The sequence below is a fragment of the Rhamphochromis sp. 'chilingali' genome, assembly GCF_963969265.1.
Source record: "Rhamphochromis sp. 'chilingali' genome assembly, chromosome: 10".
Lineage (NCBI taxonomy): Eukaryota > Metazoa > Chordata > Actinopteri > Cichliformes > Cichlidae > Rhamphochromis > Rhamphochromis sp. 'chilingali'.
Genome location: NC_137937.1, coordinates 6529824 through 6550878, shown reverse-complemented (window position 1 = coordinate 6550878; position 21055 = coordinate 6529824). Strand labels below are relative to the sequence as shown.

General features: G+C 40.2%; 1 protein-coding gene across 1 annotated transcript; it reads left to right on the top strand.

Annotated features, from left to right (window-relative positions):
* Window positions 1-1788: 1788 nt before the first annotated feature.
* On the top strand, window positions 1789-18878 carry erlin2 (ER lipid raft associated 2; the record flags this gene model as incomplete). The annotated part of the gene is given in 13 exon segments (XM_080894703.1): window positions 1789-1822; window positions 1825-1924; window positions 5929-6036; window positions 6398-6479; window positions 9157-9203; window positions 9420-9481; window positions 9585-9710; window positions 9819-9892; window positions 12945-13003; window positions 15459-15550; window positions 15661-15750; window positions 16858-16937; window positions 17025-18878. Coding segments are annotated over 13 exon segments (1134 nt in total). The 3' UTR covers window positions 17205-18878.
* Window positions 18879-21055: the final 2177 nt, after the last annotated feature.

Below are 21055 nucleotides of genomic sequence, written 5' to 3'. Positions count from 1 at the left end.
CAGCTGTGAAGTCCTTGTTGTTGAGTCTGACAGCAGTAGGAAGGAAAGACCTGTGGAATCTCTCCGTCCCACACCGTGGGTGCCACAACCTGCCACTGAAGGAGCTGCTCAGTGCTGTCAGAGTCTCCTGCATGGGGTGGGAGATGTTGTCCAACAGGGAAGACAGCTTAGCCACCATTCTCCTGTCACTCACCACCTCCACTGGGTCCAGAGGCATCCTAGAAGACAGCTGACCCTCCGGATCAACCTGTTCAGTCTCTCCCTGAGATTTATTGTTTACAGACAGAAAGAATGACACACGCACACATGTCGTCTTTGACAAATATAATAAGACAAAAAGCTGAAGTTGCACTTATTGCTGTCCTCATTCTGCTTTATAATTGATCTTTCCTTGTATGTTACATGTTTGAAAAGTTTTTTATTTTATTTTGGGCTTGTTTTTTTTAAACTGCTCAACCAAATACTCTATACAAAGTCTGCATATTTCATATAAGCTATAATCTGACCCAGACTATATATGGGCCATTAAGTAAAGAGAATTTATTGGTTCAAGGTTCAAGGTTCTTTATTTGTCACATGCATAGTTATACAAGTATAACACACAGTGAAATGTAACTTGACACGCTCCTCGACATGTGCAAAAATTGGGGGGTAGGGGAAGAACATTATATATATATAGTATATATATTGGGTGAATGTGCAATAGTAGCAGCAAGCAGGTGAATTCTGTACATTAATAAGAATAGACATCTGACTATTTTACAGGATATACAATATAAACATATTTAAAATTAAAGGAATTTGAAATGTACATTGTGCCTGGTTTAGAGTGTCTGGAAGAGAGTCCTGTCTCAGTCAATTAGAGATGATGTGAGAGGGTGGGTGTGGGTGTGTTTAGGGCCCGGATGGCTTGGGGATAGAAGCTCCTTGGTGAAAGAACCCATTTCTTCTTCACTTGCACCTATTATGAGAATACTAGTATTTCATTTAAAATGCTTTATTCACTTTCACATTGATAAGTTGGTGGGTAACTGTGCTTTAGCTCTAGGTATTTAGTATTTAAAAGCACCACATGGATGTTTAGTGATAGAACTGTGATGTTTAAGTAGTTCATAAGACCGAAATGTGTCACCCTATATGAGAGTACTGAAAAAAACATTATTTTAGGTATTCACAGGTGATCCTAGCTTCTCCTATAAATATATACAGTTATAACAAATTTGCTTTGTTCTGTGCAAACATGTAATAACTCCACAGCAAACCACTGTGAAAAAGAGCCTTTGGGTTTTAACCATAGTCTGTGGCTGTCTTTCCTGTTGTGGCAGTGTCAGAGGTGTCACCTAATCAGCGTGATAATAACCCCCACCATATTAATCTCCTAGGACCTGGCGTCCACATATGTGGACACCACATTTTGGGTTATTTAGACCAAAGTACTCAATTTTGCTCTACAAGGGCCTGATATCCTTTTACAAGGACATTATACTGCTACTGTTCTATCAAAATTTTAAGTGAATATCCTCATATGTGGCTCTTATTTTTCTTAAAAACAAAAATAAGGTAAAAAAAAAAAATAAATAAATAAATAAATCTGGTAATTCTTTGTTTTTACATACCCCAATATGCCCAAATATCAAAGAGAAATTAAAAATGCATGCCGTGGAAGAGTTCGGGTCTTAGGAGGTTAAAACTGTGGTGCACACAGTAAATCATCTGCCCTACAACACTAACAAAACAAAACTGCATCTTCAACTTGACCCCGTAGATAGCTCTGGCTCAGTGAGGGACATGCGGTTTGCTGGCTGTCCGCCAGAGGGCGCAAGTAAAAAAAGCAAAAGATGCCGCACAGTCAAAAGGAAAACGAAAAAGAAAGTACCGGAGGTGTTTCTTATTTGTGTTGCTGTCATCTTAGCAGAAACTACAGGTAAGATGTTGTTGAGCTACCGAAATGTGCCTTTCTGCATATTTAAACTATGTACCATCGCCGTTTCACATGCCACTAGCATGTTAGAAGAAAAGAGACTGGCTAAGGTTGTTTTACTTAGCAGTGTTAGCTAAACATGATTTAGTGTTTGGCCTCGTGTTAAGCTTTTAAAACGGACACTCAAGTGAAGGTTGAGACATCTTGATAAGGTCTGCCACTGAAAGAGGCTCCTTTCTGTGGGGCAGCAATAATGTAACAACTTATATCCCACTGTTGCTAAGCCACGAAGCCCATGAATCTGAATCCCATTCAAATATTTGGATTTTTTCATTTGGTTTAGTTGTATGTCGTACGTGGCTGTCCCATTTTAATAATTTTCATGCTACAGTCAGATGTTTAGGGTCTTTCCTTTTATTCGGCGTACATGTTTCGCCTAAGTGTGTTTTAAATTTAATCCAACGTTAACTTGAACTTTGAAATGCTGCAATGGTGGTGTGTTCGTTTATTTGAGGAAGCAGTGCACACAACTTGTTTTAAACGTTTAATACTGGAAGCAAACCCAGTTTCATTGTTTTTAAAGTTTGCAGCGTTAATAAATATATCCAACACTATTGTATATTAAAAAGCAAAAGGTTGTAGATCAGTAGAGAAATCAAAATTGGATTATATCTCTCCATATGTTTTTAAGTATTGTATTTATAAAAGCCATTTGAGTTAGCAGGGTTACCAGATTACATCTCTGCAAATCTTTACTAAGCAAAGCTGAAATGGCTCCATATCTAGCTCCATCAGGTCAAGTTAGTCAACAGGAAGTTTGCAGTTGTGGTCACAAGTTTAGACACACTCAGCATGGGCATAAATGTGTTGGATGCAATTTGGAGTTTTCAGTGAGCTGTTAGTGTGAAATGGTTGTACAGTCAGCTTTAATGATCGTATGAAAACAAGGGTTGGGTCCACAAATTTAAATTTATTTGGGATTTTCGTTGATCCACACAAGGTCAAGAGTGTACATGCAGGCTCAAATACATCATACGCTCACTTAGATATTTCCATAAATGGCGCCAAAAGTTCTACAATTTGTTTTAACTCGACAAGGCCAAGGACTTTTAATTTAGTCCTCATGACTGGTATGTTATCTTTGCCAAAAGATTTATTTGACAGCACTGACTGTATTCGCCGGTACTCAGCACAATGAGACAGTTCCAGGAGCACGGTGCAGATCTAAGGAGGAGAATTTCACAATTTGGGATGGTCTGTACGTAGGTGGAGTTATTCACACGTTTCACCACTTGGAGTCTTCTTCCAGACCTTGGCAAATTGTTACCCCACAGATGAGAGTAAATTCATAATGGGGTGTTCAGGAACTACTAAGACTCAAGCCTGCCATGATCCAGAAACTGCAGGAATACCAGTGAAGCCAGTTTTACATCACCATGTACTGAGAGGATGTCGACCAAGAAAGAAGTGATGCTCCCAAATCAACGCCTGTAAGCTTCACTGAAATCTGCAGCTGTCCACATGGGCAAGCCAAATGCCTTCTGGAGAAAAGTTTTAGGGTCAGATAAGGACAAGATTTAGTTATTTGAGCACAGTGACAAAATATATGTTTGAAGTGGTCAAGGCAAGGATTTAAAAACTTCTGAACCAGCTGCCAAGAATGGTGGTGACATCATGTTCTTGGGCTGTTTTGCTGCCCTGTTACTGGAACACTGCACAAAGTGGATGGAGTAATGAAGAAAGGGGGCTAACTCCAAATTTTCCAACTCAAATTAGCAGCTAGATGTTTAATAGTTGTACACAACTGTGTGTTGAAACAGAGCAGTGATCCCAAACACACATTAAAACTTGTTTTAGAACGGATAAAACAGGCTAGCACTAATGCTCTGGAATAGTTTTCTCAAAGCCTCGACCTCAAGTATGGAAACTTTAAACTGTGTTTAAAAGCCGAGTCTGTGCCGGGAAGCCTAACAATTTAGTGAACTCTGCCAATTCTGCCAAGAAAAGTGGTCAAATATCAAAGCTTGTTGGTGCTACTTAAGACATTAAATCAAATACAAGCAGGCCTGTATGTGTAAATTTGTGCCTGTATATACATGTGAGCCTTGTGGATTAGAGAAAGTCCAAAATAAAAATAACGTGTGCACCACACTCTTTTTTTTTTCTTTTTTTTTTCTCTTAAGATGTGTACTGTGCAATCTTCCACCCCAGAAAAAGAACAGTTCAAATAAAATAATTAAAAACACAAAATTACAATGACATTCATGCTCATAATGATTTTATGGAAACATCTGACCACAAGTGGATATAGAAATCTATCCTATATTAATATATCTAAATATCTAATTAGTATTAACACACCTGAACACTGCCCTGTTGAGAAAGAAGTGGTGTGCAGCACATCAGTAAGTTTGAATCCAGCCTTCTTTCCTCCACATGCTGTAACCTGTAGACATCGATTTTTTGACATCAGTAAAATGAGTGGTGTTGTTTCTCATGCTGTAATGGTTCCAGCACAAATAAGATCCTGTAGAAACAGCTTGAGCGTGTAGAGACAGAAACAACTTGTCATACTTGGAAAACCACAACCACTGGAGGGGAGATTAATTTGTAACACAGTTTAAAACCAGAGACTGTAGAGCTAATGAACTAATTATGTCACTCGCTAGTTGGTGTCGTCTTGTAGTGAAGCTGACATTACTAGCTATCACCATGTTTCCAAACTGGATCTGAAGACTCGGGGTGGAGCTGAACAGAAAACTCTCTCTCTCTCTCTTTTTTTTGTTCTTTTTTGGTTAATCCGTTTAACTCTTGAATCAATTGAGCAGAAAACTCAAGGGATGAACCAGTGTTGTTTCTGCACCTAACAGACAACTGAGCAGAGACTATATTGAACTCTTGCCTTTTGTCACTTTGTTACTGGCAGCGTGTCACAACAAGTCATCATAAGTTCTCATTTGTTTAGTTACATCTATGAGAAATGACAAAGATAACAGTTTTACAGGCACAAAGAACTATTGGCTGAAACAGAGGACAAAATATTAAGTAGATTAAGTAGCAGGCCTTAAAAACTATCTAATGCAGATGAGCAGAATATGAAAGTTATGTTCCTCAGAAATAGGAAAAACTCCAAAGACCTGAAACAGGACTTGAGGCCCTTTTATTGATCCCACCAGTTCTTTGCTGAGGTCGCATCAGAAATGATCTCAGAAATGATCTCACTCCTTAAGGAGTGATGAATCCAAATTTTATTGAAGCAGTGTGGGATCAACATAACAGGAAACTGAACAAAAGGCAGAAACATCGAAAGAAGGAGTTTGAATCTCCTTCGGGAAGCCTGGAGAACAATTTCTGAATCACTGTCACTCAGTGACAAACGAGCTCAGTATACTCCAGTTTAAAAAACCAAACAAACAAAAATGGACTAAACACCAGCCAGCCAAGAACATGTCTTCATTCATTTGGCGACAGATGTTGCACATTAAAACTACAAATCGACTAAAAATCTATGAACAGACCAGGATGCTGTTGTTTGGTTTTTTTCCGATGTGTTAGGACTTTTGAAGTTATTGAAGTCAGCTGCTTGTCAGCTTAAATGTCAAATTCAACTTTTTGCTTGGAAAAATTTTTTGTTGCTACTTCCATGGCGCGTTTGAGTTTGTGTTGGCTCGCGTTCTGACCATTTGCACGTGTTTTCTTAAGTGGCAATGCGTTGAGCTGTCTCTAGGCCAACGGTGCTCAATCCTCTTTAAGTGTGACAAGGTCACAGCTGATGTCTGGCTAAGCCTGAGCTGAGAGGAGATAAACCAGTGAGGTAGAAGGAAGCTCCAGTGTGTTACTGCTGCACTTTGTGGCCCGCTGGCAGGATAGACAGTTGTTCTGCGACATGTAGCTGGATGATTGTGTGAGCATTTGATTGTAATTAGGACCGTCGGTGTGAAAACACCAGAAGAGAAGCTCCATCTGCTCATTATTTTCACATGCTGTCTCTCCTGTCTTCTTGCCAGGATGGCACAGTGGGGTGCCGTATTCTCAATAATTGCTGCTCTTGGTGGAGCAGCGCTGTTGGCCTCTGTGCACAAGATTGATGAGGGGCACACTGGAGTTTACTACAGGTGAGCTGTTTTACTTGTTATGTGGGAGATTAGCGTTACACTCCTCTGTTGCACAACTTTCCAGAATCAAGCACCTGCTTCAGATCACTTTGCTTTTAGCATCTTGTCTGTCCCACGGTGAGCACTGTAATTACCAGCTGTTAGCTATTATAAGCCATCTTAGCTTCAGGATATTTTGATGTCATCACTTGCATGGACATGCAGTAAATAATTGGTTCATTGCATATTTTTCCTGTTTAATTGGAGCTCTTTACACAAATGTCCTCTGAAGCCTGGAAAATTTCTAGGTTGATGTTTCTAATTTGAGGTTGGAAGTTTTCTGTTTTAATGATTTTACTGATTCTAACTGTGTGTCACACAGGGGAGGGGCTCTCCTGACCACCACGAGCGGTCCTGGTTTCCATCTTATGCTTCCTTTCATCACCACATACAAGTCTGTGCAGGTGAGTCATGCCGGTCCTTTTATTGGAACTCTCAGGTTAATAATCTGAACATTGCTCGCTTTATGTCACATTTTGTCTGTGGGATACAAAATAAATAAAAAGAGTATAAATATTATTAATGTCATACTGTTATTGGTAACACAAAAGTAAACAATTTCACGGTGATTTTGCAGTAAAACAAACAATATTTCCTTACCTTGCGTCATAAATATGCTGTGCTTTCCATGGGGTGGGCTGTATTATGGAGTGATGATGTGAATGCTGGATGTTCTGTTGTTCAATTGTTCTTTTCTTTGAATGAATATCCATGTGAGGAGGATTGTTCTCCCCATGCAAACTTATGAAAAAATACCACCAAAGTCTTATGTGACCATATAAGCCAAGTGTAAATGATTTCTTTCTTTCTCAATCACTGTTTAAACATAACTTTCAAAAGGTGTGTGCAGAGGAGTGTCTCCTCTACTGTAAAATATAAGTGGGCATGGTTAAGCCATTATATGGCCCGCTCCCAGAAGATTACAGTGTACTTGCAACGTAAGATGGGAAAATATATTAGACACATGAAAAGCTCTTTGTTTAGCTTCACACTAAGTTGTTATATCTTCAAACTGTATTGCGTTTAAAACAAAAGCAGTCTGAGTAAAGATTAGCACGGTGAAGCCAAATTTTGTTAAACATTAATCACTTCCATGACCTTAACAGCAAGTTGGGCCACCTTTAGCAGCAGCTACAACCAGACGCTTCAGGTAACTGGAGCTCGGTCTCTGGTGTCAGTGTCCACCCTTCTTGTAGCCCTGTAGGAGAGAAGCTTCTCTTTTCAGATCCAGACACTCGTCTCTACAGAATGTTTTCATATACTGTTCATTCTTGATTGTCGATCTCTTCTTTCTTTTCAGGGACTGGCTGCAAAATACGCTAATCATAAACAAAGCAAAGATGCTTTGTATCAGATTTAGCTACAAGCTACTACCTGCAGTCGTTGGGGAAAAATGAAAATGCAGTTTTATGCAATTAGTGGTTTGAATGCAGCTGATGGTAATCAAGAGTTTCTTGTTAAAGCTGAAGTAACTTATCAGGTTGAGTTCTGTCTTTGTTTTGGCTTTAGTAGCTAGGGGCATGGATATTATTTGTTTTCCATACAGCCCAATTGCTTTGAGGTAAACCACTGTATTTGTGAAACATTATTGCTTCTAGCAAGGGGGTTATGGTTTTGGTAGCCTTTGCATGCATGTTATCGTTCTGTTTGTAGCTCAGTAATAATCATATTGTTCCAAGAAACTGGACAAACCGCAAGACTTTTGGAAAAATGTCCTTTGGACAGATGAGACTTAAGTGGAGACGTAATGCAGAGTGCCACAGGTGGTGAAAACCAAACACAGCATATCAGAAAAACACCTCATATTAGCACGGTGGTGGGGGGCTGAGGACCTGGGCACCTTGCTATCCTAGTATCATAGGGTCAAATCTGTCTGACAGCTTAAGCTCGGCCAAAATTGTGTCATGCAGCAGGACAATGACCCCAATGATGTCACATGCATGAACAGGACCAGATCAATGTTTTATTGTGTCCTTATGTATGAAGCTTTGGGACTGAAAGAGGGTGCGCTTTATTTTCTGCATGACTGTGCATAGACAGAAATATGATGCAGAGATAGCGGTCTACGTCCTGAAAGATATAGAATAAATATTTCTGAGAAACACTGAGCAGTGTATTCTTTCCATTTTTGGCGAGTGCGTATGACAGCTGTGAATGGAGGCGTAATTCATCATTCCTCCTTGTGAACATGATATCTTAGGGATTAATGGAATGTTTGGCACAAGCATCGAGTTGAACTGAAGGTGGAGCTGATTACAATTTGGTGGTCACAGGTCACTGAGGGCTCAGTGACCTCACAAAGGACATTTTGACTATGACTGATGAAGTGATGCCCTTTTACGTCCAAAAGGTTAGAGGTCAAATTCACTGTAGCATCACGATGATTTCCAAAAAGACTGTTAGTTGGGGTTATTTGGTGTTACAACCAAAAAATGTCCATTACTCTTGTTAAATAATCCCATCCTTCCATCCAAGTCATCCTCCATCCTCCATATTTTGTCTCCATTTCTGTCTTCATTTATTTATTTGTACTATTTGTATTTATATTTTCTATTTCTATTGTAGAGAAAGAGCTATCAATCTGTCAATCCTTTCCGTGTCCGGGCCAGGTGAGGTTTCCCGTGTTGAGGCAAATTGTATATATTAATTGGCATCTGTGGGTGGACAGCAAAGAAAGAATTTCATTGCACAGAGAAATGCCCTTTCTCTTGTGACACATGACAATAAACACTTTGAATCTTGAATCTTCTGTAATGTTAAGACAAAGACTGCAGGACCACATCTCATCATGTGTATACGGAGTGCTCTTGAGTCCTGATATTAGCAGGGAATGATCTCCACGTATTTAGAATTAAGACCACATTAATTAGGCTTACGAGGAGAAACAAAATGATTCCAGACTGAGATGTTGGTCAGGCTCTCTGTGGTGCTGCACTGGTATATAATTACAATGTGATGTCCTGTTGCTGTGTTTCCTCTGAGTCCTACTGGTTGAGTGTTTTTATTAGCATGTTGGAACCAATAAAAGGAGTTTGAAGTGTTGAAAAACAACATGTCGAATATGTGATCTTTATCTCGTAGACGACGCTGCAGACAGATGAAGTGAAGAACGTACCATGTGGAACAAGGTTAGTTTGCTGTTTTTGGATGTGGTTTCGAGCCTTATTAAACTCAGCATTTATCATGACACAATAGAGACTCCCACACACAACCTCCAACGCTGCAGGGATCAGAGGTTCACCAACGTGTGTCTGAACAACCAAAAAAATAGCCCCTGTCAGTTCACACTGGTGTTTGGGTAAAAGCTTTTGAATGATATGCTGCTTTTTTGTCTCTGTTTTCAGTGGAGGAGTGATGATTTACTTTGATCGCATAGAAGTGGTGAACTACCTCATTCCATCGGCGGGTAATTTCAGCGTTTCACCACACAGTGTGTTTATCCTAATATCATCGGGACAGCTGTAACTCCATATATAAAAATGTAATTTTTAAAACTTCTATCTCTACAGTGTATGACATAGTGAGGAACTTCACTGCAGACTATGACAAAGCCTTGATATTCAACAAAGTTCACCACGAACTCAACCAGTTCTGCAGCGTTCACTCTCTGCAGGAGGTCTACATCGGCCTGTTTGGTGAGGGGCGCGGGGGCTTCAGGGCGCCATTGTTAACAGTTGGAGAGCCAGAAGTGTTTCAGAGCTTTTCATCTTTACCTGCCTTTTTTGCACACTTTTCCGCCACAGACCAAATTGATGAAAATCTGAAGTTGACGCTACAAGAGGATCTAACAAACATGGCGCCTGGACTTATCATTCAGGTAAAGGCAGAGGATCAGACAGACCCCAGGCCAGAATGAAGTTCAGTGTGATTGTAAATATGAGGTCAAAGCTTTGTCAGTTCCAGTTTGCTGACAGCACAGGGTGTACCACACAGCAGGGCTTTCTTTGCATTAGCTGACTCGACAAAACCCAAGACTCAATGAGAGATAATGGGGAATGCATGATCGGGTACACCCTTTGAATACCAATAAACCCTACTGAGCCTTAAAGTCTAGACCAGACTTAGAAATCAGGTCTAAAAAGTTTTTCTACATTACTAATTAAGTGCATGGTCATTTGTAGTAATGTGCAGTTCTTACTGCTCCAACATATACTCATACTACAGTATAGTAAAACACAGCTCTACAGGTTTGCATATTCCTCTGTCCTCTCTCAGACTCTGTTCCATGTACATCATGTACATGGAAACATTACCTGCTCTGGATCAGTCAGCTTATATTATGCTAACATTGTGATCCACATTGTGATTTCTTATCATAATGTCTCATCATACAGTCCCGATCCAGTTTAAGGCCACTTGAAAAATGTTAAAAAGTCATATTTTGCATGGTTGGATCTTAACACGTTTCCAAGTAAAGCTTCAACATGCAACAAGAAGAAATGGGAGTGTGACAAAACATTTTTTGAGCATGCAATATATTGAGAAAAAAAAAACACTTAAACTGAAACAGGCTGTTTTACAGCTGATCAAAAGTTTAGGATCACACCTCCAAAAAACCCTGTAAGCCCCTCAAAAGTTCCAAACATGAACTCAGTAATGAGCAGCTCCACCGTTTTTGTTTTCACTTCAAAAATCAGTTGCGGTATGCTTAATGCAAGTGTTTCCATGAGGTGAGTGGGACCATTTCACCAAGTGGTAGATGAAGACGAAGGCGGCAGCATGAAGGGCATCTACTGTCTGGAACTGTTGTCCATTTTTGTAATCTTCACTTGCCATCCATCTCTAAAGGCTCTCAATTGGATTTAGATCAAGGGAACAAGCAGAATGGTCCAAAAGAGTGATGTTATTATCCTGGAAGAAGTCCCTTGTCCTGCAGTCATTGTGTACTGTAGCGTTGTCCTGGTGAAAAACACAGGCGTTAACACAAAGACGAGGGCCCTCAGTCATGAGGGATGCTCTCTGTGACATCTGGACATGTTTGATACCCCTGCACCTCCTCAAGCTTCATTGTTCCACTGAAGGAAAAAGCAGAGAAGAAAATGTTCTTCCAACTTTACTGACCCATGTTTGGTGCTCTCCTCCAAAGTCCAAACAGTTAGTTTTGTGGCGTTCAAGGAGGCGAGGCCTTTGAAGACATTTTTTGTCTTTGACGCCCTTCAGTCTCAGATGCCGTCTGATGGTTATGGGGCTGCAGTCGGCACCGGTAACAGCCTTAATTTGGGCTGAGGATCCAGTGTCTTGACGGACAGCCATGAGACAGTCATGACAGTGTGACTATCTGACAGAAAATGACAATGAATCCACATTTTTGCACAGATTTGACCTTTTAAAGCATGTGGTCCTGAACTTTTGATCAGCTGTAAAACAGCCTGTTTCAGTTTAAGCTTTGTTTTTAATAAATTGCATGCTCCAAAAAATGTTTGGTCCCACTCCCATTTCACCTTGTATGTTGAAGCTCTGCTTGGAACCTTGTTAAGATCCAAACATGCAAAATATTTTTTTTGTTGTTGTTGCCATTCAAGTGGTCTTAAACATTTGACCAGGACTGTATGTTATTATGTCTTCATTAAAGTGGAAGCTGTGGCTTTAGTCTCTGCATGCCTTGTTAATTAGCATACCTTTGTGACTGAGTAAGACTGTGTTGATAAGATAACTTGGTTAAAAGAGTTTATTTACATTATAAAGAAGGCCTGACTGTAGATCTGTCAGCCGTTTTAAAATTGCTGTTGCTTAACCTTCCTAAGATCTTCATTTTGTTTGCTTACTCTGTAGAAGAAGCAAAATGTAATCATGCTGGTGCAGCTAGAACTCCTCCGAAAAACAGTCAGTGCCAGATGTTCAATCTCACTTCCAGCCTTTGTGCTGCTTTAGCTTTCTCCTTGTATTTGTTGCTGGACACATGTTAGAGTGGTGTCTGTGTCCTCTAACGGTTGCCAAGAGCACCAACGAGAGTTATTCCTAGGTTACTGATGCAACAGAAATTACAGTTCGTCTGGGAAATGAAACACTAGTTTATTATACAACTGAGCTGTCTGAGTCAAACAAAATGCAATACATGGTTCACATTTGTGAATCAAATTCTGACCTGTAGATATTTATTATAAAGGATTGAATTTAGTTATTCCGAGACGTTCGGATTGGTCCAACCCCAAACCTGATTTTAATGTTTTTAGAGTACACATATTATATAAAAAAGACACTAGAGGCTTTGTGTTGTCTTTTTAGCTTGGATGCTTTCACTTTCAGTTTAGGTGAAGTTCCCTGAGGGGCGTTATTATTCATCCTCTGTCGACCTTTTCTGATCTTGAATGCTGACTGAATATCTGGATGGCAGGGGGTCTGACTCTGAATCATTCCTTTGGAAAGTGCCAAATGTTTTCTTGTTCTAATAAAGGGAAAGCTCAAATGAGGCGACAGAGAGGAACATTACACATTTGTAATCATTTACACATGATAATTTTAGCCTAATTAAACCCAGTCTTCAGTCCATAAAATTGATTTACAAAGGCTCTCTCCCATAGTTTGGATCAAATCACAAAACAGTGTTTCTTTAAAGTTACAAGGGAGCCTGATGATTTTTTTTTCTTCTTCCCCACTGTTAATTCACCTCCTCACTGCACTCATCAGTGTAGCCATGTGTCAGTCCGGAGTGTTAAGGTCTTCACTGGGCATTACTCCTCCACACATGGTTACTCTAAATCAACAGGAACTGCTGAAATAACAGTTTCGGTTGAGAGTTCTTAAACAGGACTTCACTGGGCCTGGGCTCCTCTCCAGCAGGAGCTTCTCTGGTGGTAAAAAGCTCTTTTTATGGTCTTGTTGGTCGTTGCATTCCATCTGAATGTTTTTTCTGTCCCGTTTATCCACAGGCGGTCCGTGTCACAAAGCCCAACATCCCAGAGAGCATTCGCCGGAACTACGAGCTTATGTGAGTTTTGTTTTTTGATTTGTTTTTCTTCTAATTATTCCACAAGGAATATGAAATGGGGAGGAAAAAATAATATGATTCTTCTAGACTTCTCCTTTGGGGATGTTTATAAGGACTGAATGAGAAGAATATAAAAAAATAACTTGAAATTAAATAATTTAATACACTTAAGTCTTCCATGGACGCCCATATGTTGTTAAATAACGGACAGAATTTAGATGGTACTTAGTCATCTGGTCTTTGTTACCCGTGGGTGCATTTACTCTATTACACAATACTATGTGTAACTCTGACTTGTCTTACTGGGAAAGCATGCTTAAATGAAGATCCTTTAAGCTCTTTATGCGAGGCGATGGCAAACATTCAACGCAACTGTAGAAAAGTGAATAATTCACAGAGATCTGTTGTGTGTGAACATGTAGCAGAAGATCCACAGCAGTGAAGTGAGCACCCACATTCACTCTGACCTTAAAACAAACTACTTTAAATCATCACAACATTAATAATGACCCTAAATCCATCAGAGCCGAACATCATGTGTAGACCTGCATATGTGATCACCATCACTTACTCACTACATTTGTTAAACATTCCATAGCACGACATTCAAACAGATTTCTATATTCTTTCATTACTGCATGGAAAACTGTGTAACTGTGACCCACTGCCACCAGCACAACTAAAAGAAAAAACACACAACTGAACTCTTGACCTCATGCTGGTGGTATACGCTCCTACAGACGGCACAGGTGAGCTGTTGTCCACTTGGAGTCTGTGTGAAGGACGCGTGTGTGTTTGGTGTCACATGGACAGGCTGAGTGGTCACAAAAAAAATCATCGGTGTGCTCGTGGACTTGTTTGCTGCTTTCCTTCAGGTTCTTACAAAGTTTACGGCACTCAGACGCCCATGTTGTGCATACTGACAAAATAGAAACTGTGGTTTCTATGTTGGCCATAAGTGAGAGAACGGAGGTAGAATAAGCAGTAAATCAGCTATTTTTGCCCTGATGTAGGTACAGCATTCATATCAACCTGTGAGTGGAGGGAAAGCAGTGCTGAAGCTCTGAGTTTTATTGGGAGCTCCTCTCTTATTCACATGTGGTCACTACAACGGAAACGCAACATATTTTTGATTCGTCTCATTAATTTATTTTATTTTTTTAAATTAATTTTACACACCAGATGCTCTTTCTGACACAACACCTCTGATCTGATTCTCTATTCAGTGATGTTTCTTATGAAAGGCAAATGTGTTGATACACCATAGAGCTGTGAAGCATCCAAGTCTTCCAACTCAAACATGGGGCTCTACCTGCCGTGGCGCTTCTGAATAAGGGAGCAGCCAAAACAAGCTTGTGCTGCTGAGGAGTTCGATTGATAAAACTTTTTGGGTGGGAGCCTAAAAAAGTGAGTTTTATTTTTCTGACCTTCTAAAAAGTGGAGGTTCTTGGTTAAGCAGTGATGTGTGTGTAAGAGTTAAAAAGCTGCACGGATTAAAACCAACGTTTTTTTCAACTCGTTGATGCAGTCATGGAAAAACTGGACCCAGAAGGGAAACGGTTCTAGCCAAGGGCTCTGCAGTAACTCACATCTATTTAAGCAAAGAGTGTATGCATGCATGCATGAGTGCATGTGTGCATGCGTAAAATTATGAAGAAATGTTCACACTAGCCACAACAGTGAGCTGTGTACTTCGACAGCTTGATAAGAATCTAGTCTCTTGTAATAAACTGATTCCTTTTTAAATAAGTCTCCAGTATCGCTACTTTCACTTTGTTAGATTCGGTCACTAAAGTACCTTTCTGACCTGTGGGAGGCAGTAGCATCTGTATTTCTGGTACTTTGTTTAGACAGCAGCACAGGAAGTCAGGCTTTTTATCCTGTTTTCCTCTATAACTGCTGTTTGTGGAGGGTAATTAGATCTTCGATTCACGTGTTTCTTTCAGTTTTGTTTCCACGACAGACTTCGTTTTGGTTTTTGTTCTGGACAGTAATAAAAACATCGTGAATTTGAAACTTGAGATCATAGTGTTACAAAAGGCAGTCCAGTCTGTGGGAAAGGCATTAGTCATTAGTCTCCTGAGTGGACACTAGTGGCTCCTCTGAGGCTGAAGGTAAAACAGAGAATTAGTGTGCAGGAATTTTGCTGCAAGACGTGGTTTGGATGCCAGAATAACAGATTTGAGATAAAGGTTTGGAAAGTTGTGGGGGCAGACGCAGGGTTGAGCTCCTTTGCCAGTGTCTGAGTGCTGTGTCATGCCCTTCCACAAACCTTGGAGCTTCTTTGGTAATGATGTTGATTTCTGTGGAAGTTAATATTGAAACAAACCACAGACATCCGGCAGCAAGCAGCTCCCAAAGTCAAGCTTGCACACAGAAGTCACATGTAGCTCTCAGTTAAAGCATTTTTGTTTTGTTTTGTTTTTTTATTAACTGCTCTTTAACATGTTCGCAGGGAGAGCGAGAAGACCAAGCTGCTGATCTCCCAGCAGACACAGAAGGTTGTGGAGAAGGAGGCAGAGACGGAGAGGATTAAAGCGGTGATAGGTGAGAAACTGAAGCGAGACTGTCGTGTTGAGAGCGCTTTGTTCGGAGTTAGTTGCACTCAACGTGCTAACATGCTTGGATGTTTTGGGGTTTTGTTTTGTTTTTTGTAGAGGCTGAGAAAGTGGCTCAAGTTGCAGAAATCAAGTTTGGACAGAAAGTCATGGAGAAGGAAACAGAAAAAAGAATCTCTGAGATTGAAGGTTTGTATCCAGCAGTGAAGGAAGAAGAAAGAGGAGCGATTGTGGTGCTTTGCATTCAGCGAGGAGAAACGATTCATTCATCACCAGCATGAGTCAGAACCATTGATACAATGTAGGAGGGAGACATGCTTTTACTGTGTTATTGCCAAATTCTGACCCTGCTATTCAAATGCGGTGGCAGAAATGGAGCCTCATCAGACCAGGCAACATTTTTCTAATCGTCTAGCCTCAGCTTTCTGTTCTTAGCTGATAGGAGTGACACCCAGTGTGGTCTTCTGTTTCTGTAGCCCAGATGCAGATATCTTGGCTGGACACGCTCTGTGTTTTGAAATACTCCTCTGCATACCCTGGATATTGGGTATAAGTTGTTATTTGATATACTGTTGCCTTCATATCAACTCAAATCAGTCTTGCTATTCTCTTGATGGCATTTTCACCCAGATAACTGAGGCTTACTGGATATTTTCAAACCATTTTCTGTAAACACAAGAGATGCTTGTGTGGGGAAAATCCCAGCAGTTTCTCAAATACTCAGAGCACATGCAGTCACTTATATCATCATTCTGATCCTCGCTTTGAACCGCAGGTCGACTCGATTACATGCAAATACACAGATTTTCTGCTGACTGCTCATTAGTTTAAATGTCTAGTTGAACAGGTGTACCTAACAAAGTGGCCAGTGAATGTCTGACGTCAGTGTTTCATACAAATGCACTTTTATTAAAACAGAATGATTTCATAAGAATGACTTGATTTAATTTACTGGGCTCATTTTTAAAGTATTCTGTTTAAATTTTAAAGGGATCCTATTTCTTTGATCTCTAAAATGAATGTATCCATCGAGTGAACTGCATTGTGAGTACGGTACAGGTACAGTTTTATAAATCTGATAATGGAAAGTGTAAAACTCAGCAGTAAGTACTGCCACATGTTTGCTCTTTTCCAAGGGCATTTGTTTTGGCTGCTGCATTTGGGAGTTAGCGGTTGGGTCAAATACATATTTGCAGAAAATCCTCCAGCTTCCCGCTCTCTGACGCCTACGGTAGAGTTTTTGTTAAACTGCCATGCCGCTAATGATTCATATGAGTTTGTGTTTGTGGTTCATAGACGGTGCTTTCTTGGCCCGGCAGAAAGCCAAGGCTGATGCAGAGTTCTACACGTCTCAGCGAGCGGCTGAGGCCAATAAGGTAAAGACACAAACACATATTGTGGTTGACAAATGTGGGCTGCAAAATTACCTTCCTTCACTGGAATCCTGTCGCTCCCTCTCACAGCTCAAGCTAACACCAGAGTACCTGCAGCTGATGAAATACAAGGCCATCGCAGCCAACAGCAAAATCTACTTTGGGAGCGACATACCACAGATGTTTGTGGACTCTGGCTCAGCAGGGAGCTCCATCAAGGCCTCGGCAGCCATGGACATTGTTGCCGAGCACATCATGGACCTGGATTAGGCAGGAAAGTAGTGGCACCTGCTGGAATGTTCAAAGGCAGAGCACTATCAGCTGAAGGAGATCTGCCTACTGGGGGTCTGTACTTCTCAACACATCTGAATTACTGCTAGGAATCCCTGTTCTCCAGCCTCAGAGCAGACAACATGAGCATTCGCTCTGTCCTGATGGCCACTGAAGTCCTCTAAACACAGTGTGATTAAAATCCGTTATTGTCATTTAGCAAAATAAGAATTTAAAAACATGTCCTTGCTACTGCTGCTGCTCAGTTTTTGATTTTTTTATGGTCTGTGCATCAAGCCTACGTAGCCAAAGCATCAAGGATCCCAAATCCATCAATACTTTGTTTGTACCATCCATTCCACTAAAGTAATGGCTGTATTCCTCAAGCATGCCCACAGCCAACAATGTCAAAGGTTGTTCTTTTTAAAGGGTACCTTTAAACACTGCCCGTCTCTATGGGGAAGTCAGCTGATTGGTCTCATTCATGTCAGGGTAGATAAACATGCTTTAATTAGTTTTTGATACGGTCATTATTTAAAAAGCAAAATAACCATCACAAAGTAGGTTGAGCGTTTGGGTGAATGTTCTGCAGAAACCATGCTGTTACTCAGTTACGTGTTTCACATTTCCACACAGACTGTAATCAAGAGTGTTTTTTCTCTGCTCTCTGCCTGAAAGACGGACCAAATGTGTCTCTGAGGATGAATGTACTGAGGTAGCTGTTCACTGTCACATTTGACAACATCACTGGATCGCTGCAGTTTGTTTTTTCAACTTGTTTTGAACGCTGGATTTGTGCACCTGTGTGAAGTTGTTATATATTTTCTGTATACGTGTTTCTCACATTGAATAACTGATTAAGAGACTATTTGTTTCTGGAGTTTTCTTCTTCTTTTTCCACCCCCACTGTGAAAGAAATATGACATAACCAAAGTATTCATGTGTGACATCAGCTTCTCACAAAACTATTAAGCAAAATTTTTATGCAACCAATTTCGTGGGCGTCCTGTAAGACTCTTCATAAGACAAGAATTAATAATTGCCTTTTAGTCTTTGGTGGCGTGACGCAGCTGTGGAGGAGGAACACTCTAGGATGTAGTAATGATGACGAGTTTTTAACCATCCATAAACTCAGTCTGTAGTTTTCTGTTACTCACTTCAGTGATCTTATAAACGTCATACGATCCAGTGATTCTGAAAACAATCTGTTGGGAAATCTTCATGAGTCCACGTTGAGTCATCTCTGAGGTTTTACAGCCAGGACGGTTTGCAGAATGCACGACTGAGCGCTGATAACCATGTGCTTAAATTTCCAAAGAACCAATTGGTGTGAAGGACCGACTGGTTTAGGGGAATTGGCGTGCTTGGTATAAGCAGCGTCACTGTGAGCAAATATTTCTTTAGGCCAGGAGCCAAATGGCATTTTTACAAAAAGTTATTATTATTTTAAGATTTTCCGTAATCTGATTCGTCTGTCATTTTTTAATTTCTTGTAGCTATATCTTCACATCATGTGTTAGTGGACACACTTTTAAAGAAAGTGGACCACTTTGCTGTCAGTGATGTTTTTCAAAGGGACTGGCACCCACCCACGCAAATGTTTTTGTACTGACTTCAGCTGTGAATGTACAATCAAGGCATTGTCTTCTGATAATAAAGTACTGTGTTTTCTTCTTTGCAGTTTAGTGTATGAGATTTATATATTTATATATTAAAACTGGTTTTAGATTTGGCCCCAGGGCTGAAATTTGGGTGACGGTTTCTTTTAAGAAGTTTGAGTTTTCAATATAAAGTTTCCTCTAATCTCTTAAAATGTGATTTATTTGTTTGTTGTTTTTGTGTTTGTTTGTTTGTTTTTTTTCACTGTTTTTAACCTACTACTCCATGACTTTTTAATTTTTTGGGAAAAAAAACATTTCTCCTTATTTTGGGGGAGCTTTAGGGCCCCTAATAATATATCAATCATAAAATTTGACACAATTTGACAAAATACATCAAACATTTGACCCTAACCCCATGATCGTGCGCAAACACACACACACATGTTGTGTTTCCATCCCTTTTGGGGACATTACATTAACTTACATTCATTTCCTGGAGACTTATCCTGGCCCTTCCCATCACAACTGGAATATTTCTAACATTTTGAGTTATTTTCAGCACTGCTCAGTGTCAGTCATTGTTAATCTTCAAAAGTGACTAGGTTACTTTTAAAAATATAACACTGTCAAAAGTGTTCATTTAACACTCAACAGTGTTGTATTTAACACTCAGAGGAGTGGACCCATATAGACACTCTCTAGTGTTAATTTAACACTGGAGATTTTGCTGTGTTACAATTTGCGAGACCGCACAATGTGAGTGTGTAAACAAATTTGTGCCCCAACAACAATAAGTAATACACGACCACAGACACAGTTACTTTACCAACTGACCCCTGAGCTCCTAAGTGTCCCTCAAACCTGATTCAGGGATCCACTACTTTACTGTCACTCCCTGAAAGCTCACTGCCCTCACTTTCTGAGGACAGAAAGTGCAGTTTCCTTCCATAAAAGGTTTTTACATTCATGTCCTGTAATTATGAGTAGATTGTAAAGTAAAAAACATTGACTATGATTATATAAATACACCCAAACACATCTCTACACACATATGCAGATGCATTATATTGCCTGAAAAAAAATAGGCTAACTGCACAGTGTTGCCTTGAGGCAACGAATGAAAATTAACAGTTTTGCTGTATAAATAAATTTTAAAAAGTAGAACAAACATTCAAATATGCTTCTTAACATATTCATGCACATACAAGTATTTTTATATACATTTATTTCACTATAAACATGTAAAATTGTGATCTTTATCTTGCCTCCTAATGGAGATGTCGCTCGTAGTGCAGCTTGCAGAAAGTCACACCACCTTCAACTCATCATTTTATTGGAAAGAGATGTGCCCGGTAGCATTATTTGAAGAAAAAAAAAAGGTTGTTTTGTTTTGTTTTTTGAAGGGCCAGTGTAAGGCATGAACATGTGGTTTGTTGCCTCAGGGCAACGCTATGCAGCGGAGGGTTAAAGAGTCTTCTAGAATAAAAATCAAGTTTTGTGTAAGTTCCAGGGAAGGAGAAAGGAGTGACATTTAGTTGCTCGATGAGGCGGGGGTGAATTACATGGGAACCACACTAATGAGGCTTTAAAATGCAGGCTCTTTTTCCCTTTTATTTTCCTTCTCTTTTTATTTTCTTTCCCCAAAAGAATCAAAGCTTAGAAACAAGTCACAATGGCTTTTATATACACAGATTTGTATTTTGAATTGAATTCCAAAGGACTGTTTGAGGACCACTTGCTTTGGAGAGGACCGCTGTTATGTCACAAAGTGTGAATGTGAAGAAGCCTCTGTGTTGTAGATTTGCTGAAGAAATGTTTAAGTAAAGCTCCATCACTACTTTATACGTGGGAGAGCATACGACGCCAGCGAGCAGAGAAGCGGAGGGAGCTGTTCTGCTGCTGGAATAACAACGAGGCCAGATCACGCTACGGTGGGGAATCAGTGGCAGCGGGACAGCGCCCTACCTCCCACGGCGAGACGGGCTGGTGCCGATTGGCGTGCTACAGGAAAGCGGCGGACAGAATTAAGAGCTCTGCCCATCCGGGCACGCCGAAGCAGAGACACTGATAGGACGGCGAGGACGCCGCCGGGTTTCCCCTTCTGCTCTGATTGGCTGGATTTTTAACTTTTAGTGACTTTTACGCCGTGGCGGACGCCACTGGACTTTTAATGTTTGTGTTTTATTGATTTTTATTGTGTGTTTTCCCTGGCCAGGGTTGTTTTAATTCCTTTTACATTTTTAACTGTTT